Here is a 7,188-nt window from a genome sequence, read left to right as displayed (position 1 = left end):
TGAGTTTACCATGCAGTACCAGGCACGCCACCGCTTGAGGAAGAGGGAGAGTTCGAGGAGGAGGCTGAAGACGATGACCCTTAAAAGACAGGGCTTTTGAAGATGAAGATTGTATTCAAAGGGCAAATAAGCTGTGAAACCACATGGGGAAAAAACCTCAAGTAACTTAGAAGCAAGACAAAGTTAAAGGGGTCCCAAAACCAATTTGGAGCATTTTTTTTTATCTAATGGAAAGTATTATAGAAATTAGACACACCCCTTGTGACTGTGGAATAAATTAACTAATGTTCATCTCTTGTCTTGTCCTCTTTGTCCTGTACCAATAGGCAAACTGTTTTGACTGACATATGTTACAAGTTATCATTCCATCCACATTGTGAAATCTGAGATAGAAAGATATTGTTTTTTTGTTGAGTCCTGTGAGTGCTTTGAGTCACAAAGTTTGATACACTAGGGAGCTGTTGATGCATACTCATCATGGGGCCAGAGAGGAGGAACGTTAGTTATGTCATTGGAATAACATTAATCTCACATGAACACATTCTTCCATTATGAAACATATTATCAAATCAAGTTTATTTTATATAGCCCTTCGCTACATCAGCTAATATCTCGAAGTGCTGTACAGAAACCCAGCCCTAAAACCTCAAACAGCAAGCAATGCAGGTGTAGAAGCACGGTGCTTAGGAAAAACCCCTAGAAAGGCCAAAACCTAGGAAGAACCTAGAAGGAACCAGGCTATGAGGGGTGGCCATCCTCTTTTCTGGCTGTGCCGGGTGGAGATTATAACAGAAATGGCCAAGATGTTCAAAAATGTTCGCACTGCTTCTTAACACAGCGCGCCTCCAACCCGGAAGCCAGCCGCACCAATGTGTCGGAGGAAACACCGTGTACCTGGCCCTCTTGGTTAGCGCGCACTGCGCCCGGCCCGCCACAGGAGTCGCTGGAGCGCGATGAGACAAGGATATCCCTACCGGCTAAACCCTCCCTAACCCGGACGACGCTATGCCAATTGTGGGTCGCCCCACGGACCTCCCGGTCGCGGCCGGATGCGACAGAGCCTGGGCGCGAACCCAGAGACTCTGGTGGCGCAGCTAGCACTGTGATGCAGTGCCCTAGACCACTGCGCCACCCGGGCGGCCCGCAAACTGATATCTTTCCGACAGATAAGATCTAAACCAGGCCAGAACTTGTCCGTGTAGACCAATTTGGGTTTCCAGTCTCTCCAAAAGAATGTGGTGATCGATGGTGTCAAAGGCAGCACTAAGGTCTAGTAGCACAAGGACAGATGCAGAGCCTCGGTCTGACGCCATTAAAAGGTCATTTACCACCTTCACAAGTGCAGTCTCAGTACTATGATGGGGTCTAAAACCAGACTGAAGCATTTCATATACATTGTTTGTCTTCAGGAAGGCAGTGAGTTGCTGCGCAACAGCTTTTTCAAAAAATTTTGAGAGGAATGGAAGATTCGATATAGGCCGATAGTTTTTTATATTTTCYGGGTCAAGGTTTGGCTTTTTCAAGAGAGGCTTTATTACTGCCACTTTTAGTGAGTTTGGTACACATCCGGTGGATAGAGAGCCGTTTATTATGTTCAACATAGGAGGGCCAAGCACAKGAAGCAGCTCTTTCAGTAGTTTAGTTGGAATAAGATCCAGTATGCAGCTTGAAGGTTTAGAGGCCATGATTATTTTCATCATTGTGTCAAGAGATATAGTACTAAAACACTTAAGTGTCTCTCCCGATCCCAGGCCCTGGCAGAGCTGTGCAGATCCAGGACAGCTAAGCCCTGGAGGAATACGCAGATTTATGCTGCCCAGATTTAAAGAGAGTATCAAAAATAAATTTTGGATTGTTCTTGTTTTCCTCAATTAAGTTGGAAAAGTAGGATGATCGAGCAGCAGTGAGGGCTCTTCGATACTGCACGGTACTGTCTTTCCAAGCTAGTCGGAAGACTTCCAGTTTGGTGTGGCGCCATTTCCGTTCCAATTTTCTGGAAGCTTGCTTCAGAGCTCGGGTATTTTCTGTATACCAGGGAGCTAGTTTCTTATGACAAATGTTTTTCGTTTTTAGGGGTGCAACTGCATCTAGGGTATTGCGCAAGGTTAAATTGATTACAGGCCCAAAGCAGCGCTATTCCCCGCTATGACAACAGAGTAGCATCTGGATAAGATTAAGTGCAGCAATAAGGGTTGAACTGCCTCAAAATGGAACAAAACTATGAATATTCATGAACACAATAGAATAGGCCTATATTAGTATTGGTGCAATAGCCAGAAAATGTATATTTAAGAATGGTTTGCTCTTACTCTTCCCATTCAATTGTTATAATATAAAATGAAACAACATAAGGGAACATTAATGAGTTGGGAAATGCATACACAGTTTAATGCATTCAAATACTACACGTTCATAAAAGAAACAGAACAGACACTAGAGAGGGGAAATGGCTGTGTAAACACTGATGCCAATGATACCGGATCCCAAACTATCCGAATAATAATGGAAAGATTCACTCCTATTCCTATAATAAAAGTAAAATCTCATTGGACCGCTCCGAAAGGGGAAAAGGCGCTTCAGTGGAGATACACGCCCCTTTGTCTATCCAGCGCGGTAAAAAATAGTCGAATTTGTATTGCATGCCGGGTATCCAGGGTAGGCGGAGTTTGAACATTTTAGACCATTCCATTGGTCCTTATGTCAACTCTCGAGTCACCCGATGCGCCAAGTAAGCCCAAGTCATAACATTCATGTCCAATCAAATCCTTAATTATCATGATCGAGGTTCATTTTACCCAATCATCACAAAAATAGCATAACTGACAGCCGTTTCGACCAATAATCTTATGAACCCGCCCACCAAAGGCGGGCAGATATTCTACCGGAAATGCACATTGTTCGAAAAGCATGCACTGTAAGTCTGCTGTTTTAAAGAAAAAGTGAATATCCATAAAAAATGTGTTCTTTATGGTAAGTGATTCATAGTCACATTTAGAAACGTTCTGCTAACTTAGCTTGCTAGCTAGATAACTATCTTCTAACGTTAGCCAGCCAGTGCATCCCGATAAAACAATTTAGCTGACAAACTAATTACTGTTTTACTGCCATGTTTTCTGTCCCATTGGCTGATTTTAGATTGAAGGGTGAATGGAGGCAACACAGCTGATCGATGACTCAATATTGGAAGAGTCAGAGGAGGAGGATGGAGAGATGCGAAAAGAGAAGCGAGGAGAGCCACTGGCCAAACTCAGGGTGTTAAAAAATGAACACATCTCAGAGACTGGTGAGTAGAGAGCCCTGTTATGTCCCCAGCCTTTCTATAATATTTTAATCTTTACAAATACTCCTAGACTTGTACAATATCTCGCAGTGCTGGCATTTTGTTGCATGCATTGCTTTCCCGCTTACTTTGTTTCATCAACACAATATTTGAGATATTCAGCAGGTAGCCTAGTGGTTAGAGCGTTTTGCCAGTAACCGAAAGGTTGCTGGATCGAATCCCCAAGCTGACAAGGTAAACATCTGTTGTTATGCCCCTGAGCAAGGCAGTTAACCCACTTTCATTGTAAATACGAATTTGTTCTTAACTGACTTGCCTGGTTAAATAAAAAAAGAAAACAATTATATATAAAAATATACAAACTTGTTTGTCAAAGTTTTTCATTAAATTATGTTAGTTTATGACATGTTTATATTTGCTGCTAAAAGCAGTATTTTATTGATACTCCCCCCTTCCCCTCTCTCTCAGAGTTGCCTCTCTACCAGGGAGAGAATGTGTTGGGTCGAAACCCAAACTCCTGCTCCCTGCCCCTCGTGGCCCGCTCCGTATCCAAGCAACACACCGTCATCTCCATCTCAATGTTTCACGGCAACCGTTGTCATGGCAACGTTGCCGCCATGGAGACAGAGGCTTTAGTGTGGGACCTGGGGAGCATGAATGGGACAAGGAAGGGCCGGACCAAACTGACCCCTCACGTCCGCTACGCTCTGACCGAGGGAGAGTGTGTGGTAATAGCTGACATCCCCTGCCAGTATGTCTCTGTGGACCAGAGGGGGGGACAGAGGCACATGCAGAACCCGATCAACGCACACTCTGGAAGGGGAAGGAGGACAGGGCCAGACAGGAAGGCCCAGTTCAGAGGAAGCCCTATTGGCCATGGTCTGGGACGAAAGACTGGCACACCGAAGACTGAGAGACCGACTGAGGGTAGAGGAGTCAATGGAGAGATGGGGGCACCATCGTTGACTGAGCTGGGTGGAAAGGGTCAAACTCGGGCCATACCCCTGTTGTTGGAACAAACCCCCACACAGCCTGAGAGGACACTGGTGCCTGAATCTGAGTCTGACTCCGACGGAGATCGAGAGGGACGGAGAGACAAACGGGGAAAGTACTTTGGTAAAATTATGTTTCTTGTTTCATTTGCTGTAATCTGATCTAGCTTTGTTGCAGTGTTTTGTAAATATCTATTTCTCTCCTTTCTCTCCCTCTCTCTACCCGTCTCTTTTGTTCTCTCTCTACCCCTCTCTCTCTCTACACCTCGCTCTCTTTCGTTCTCTCTCTTTTTCTGTTAGTCTCTGATTCTGACTCCCACATGTCCAGTCCCACCTGTTCTACATTCCTCAGTCCTACAAACAAAGTCATTCCAGAGAGGTAAAGTTCCCATCCATCCATTCATTTACACCTGATATCATCACTGAAAACTTAAATATCGAATTATATTTTCAACTATAAATATATATAGTAGTATACAGTGGGTGTTTGTATTCAAAGTGAAGTCACCTTTCCTTGAATGTCTAACAGTGAAGACGACCGCCCCATCACTCACTCCTCTGCTAAAAACAGACCCAAGAAAGTAGTGAGCTTCAGTGAGGAGGAGAGCGACATGGATGGACCGAGAAAGCATCCCAGGAGAAGAAGAGCACAAGTGATAGTGGACGACAGCGAGGAGGAGGGGAAGGAAGGCACAGAGGCACTAGGAGAGAAGGAAACTGGGAAAAGGACAAGAGGAAAGGAAGATGTGTCAGTGGTGAACCAGGTCAGTCAAGTTGAGAGAGATAGATTAACCCCCTCTGCACCGATGTCAGAGGTTAAGTTTAACATGGACAGTGACACAGACGTAGAGGGAGAGGAGGAGATGGGGCTGTCTGCACCTGTAAACAGTGTTACGCCACCAGACGCAACAGAACCTCCTACTACAGACTCTGACCCAGGTCAGATCCACATGGACAGTGATACTGATGTCGAGGAAGGAGATACTATGGACGGTGACTCTAAGTTAATGCTAACTGCAGCCGATGTGGAGAGGAAACCAGTAGATTCTGTCCCAGTGGTGCAGCAAACAGAGATACACCTGGACAGTGATACAGACGTGGATGATGATGTTGTTGTGTCGGACAGTGCTACCAATGTTACCTCCTTCGTATCCGATCCGGTTGAGAAACCAGACGGTTCTGGCCCTGCAGTGCCTGAGACCGCCCTGTAGAATCCACCTAGACACTGACACAGGAGTGGATAAGAGGAAGACAGACGAAAATACTTGCCAAAACAGTTCCAGAAGTCAGATTCTAGTGGGAATCATTTAACAGTGGAATGTCGGCAACCAGAGATCCATTTTGGACAGTGATACTTTGAAGAAGAACAACCCTTTTGCTGCGGCCAGCAGCCAAACAGCGGAGCTCACTTAATCCGGGTACCCACACAGTGTAGGACCATGCAGCTGCTGCTCCTCTGGAATAGGTCTGAAGCGAACAGACCATGAACTTCCTCCTCTGAATGTCATGTAACTCGAGCGACCGCTGTTAGCGTCGCGACGGGCAGGTGCTCCATCACCATCACAACAACGATGAACGTGCGTTTACCACGACGGAGTCGCTCTCAGGTCTCAGGACTGCTGCTGCTGACACAGATGCTGAGAGGAGAGTGTGGACACCAAACCCCCCGGTGTCGGCCCCAGCAGGATGGCCGGAGTCGACCTCTCATGAGCCAGTGACTTCAGATGCGACAGTGATACCGGACTCAAGTGTATGCCAGGCAGGACGCAGCCAGCGGACCACTGGAGGTCGCTCAGAGAGAGCAGCTGGCCGGGCGCTGCTCCCTGGGGTTCCCCTGGCCCTCATCCAGACACGCGCTGTTTTAAAACCCCCCCTTTGGCGATTCGTCACGTAGAGGATAGAAGAGAACTCAGGCCTTCTCAGTCTCCTACCCTGTCAGACGTATCATATTGGTAGTGGTTTTGCATCTTAAAATCACACCCGTGATTCCTAATGAAATTACTGCTTTGACCAGGTCCATAGCTCGGTCAACAAGTGCTCACTTAAGGGAAAGTAGAGAGCCATTTGGAGACCAGCTAGACTTGTGACAGAGATTATACATTTCAGTTGAAATGGCGTGTTCTTTTAACGTCTCTCTACCTTTTCCTCGTAGATCCTAGCTCTCCTCTCCTGTGAGGCACAGCCCGAAGCATGTCGCCTGCTCTGCCATCAGACAGAGCGCGGATGAGAGTGTGTGTGGTCCAAAGAACGTTTGTCCCGCATTGGCAGAACAGCCATCAAGCAGCCATCCAGTGAACCAACCTGTGCCCACTCACGTCTGGAGTCCTTCCTTCGCGAGAGAGAGGATCAGTCGGCTAGCCGCCGTGGCTCCGCTTCCATCTGTCGCTGATAGACAGCAGCCACCTCCAGGCCAGGATCCAGGCTCAGAGAGCACCAGCATTCAGCTTATCCCAATGGATTGCTGACCTTCGAGTCTCTCCCAACCCTATTGACTGAGGGGAGCGAGAGTCCTGCCCTGATCTACGTGTTCGGCGAGGAAAAATGGCTAGTGGTGCACTTTGCCTCGAGCCACACAAGCCTAGCTGACCCAGCCTCGCAAGACACAGAGAGAAGATGAGGAGGAGACCCCACCACGTCTAATGTTGAACACTAAACCCTGCCAGTCTGCCTATGGGAAGACGGAGGAAATTTGTGTTTGGGCCATCCTCAACCCCAATAAAGAGAGGAATCTGCGGACGACGCAGACAGAGAGCGAAGAGAGCAGGAGACCCACACTTACTGACTGATCAACAATTACCTCTCCACGGCGCCTAACACTCTGACATTTAGGTCCACGAAGTGTGAGAAAGCGAAAAGCGAAGAGGCCCAAAACACCAGGACACAAGAAGGAGAACGCACAAAAAACCATGGATTCAG

At 47.0% G+C, this 7,188-nt stretch overlaps 1 protein-coding gene across 3 annotated transcripts in view; it reads left to right on the top strand.

Moving 5' to 3' along the window:
- Positions 1–2,841: 2,841 nt before the first annotated feature.
- LOC112074363 (mediator of DNA damage checkpoint protein 1) overlaps positions 2,842–7,188 on the top strand; it is a 10,858-nt gene continuing 6,511 nt past the window's right edge. For 2 of the 3 annotated variants that reach the window (XM_024141553.2, XM_024141552.2), the window contains exons 1-5: positions 2,882–2,970; positions 3,136–3,283; positions 3,749–4,396; positions 4,573–4,651; positions 4,802–5,036. In XM_024141553.2, the coding sequence (XP_023997321.1) occupies positions 3,148–3,283; positions 3,749–4,396; positions 4,573–4,651; positions 4,802–5,036 (1,098 nt within the window). In that variant the 5' untranslated portion in view covers positions 2,882–2,970; positions 3,136–3,147. Of the gene's footprint in view, positions 2,971–3,135; positions 3,284–3,748; positions 4,397–4,572; positions 4,652–4,801; positions 5,037–7,188 lie in introns of all 3 variants that reach the window. The other variant, XM_070440496.1, reaches the window with a different exon arrangement.

This window comes from Salvelinus sp. IW2-2015, unplaced genomic scaffold (genome assembly GCF_002910315.2).
Source record: "Salvelinus sp. IW2-2015 unplaced genomic scaffold, ASM291031v2 Un_scaffold2604, whole genome shotgun sequence".
Taxonomy (NCBI): domain Eukaryota; kingdom Metazoa; phylum Chordata; class Actinopteri; order Salmoniformes; family Salmonidae; genus Salvelinus; species Salvelinus sp. IW2-2015.
The sequence above is the reverse complement of the archived record's forward strand: the minus strand, read 5'-3'. Positions and strand labels throughout refer to the sequence as shown.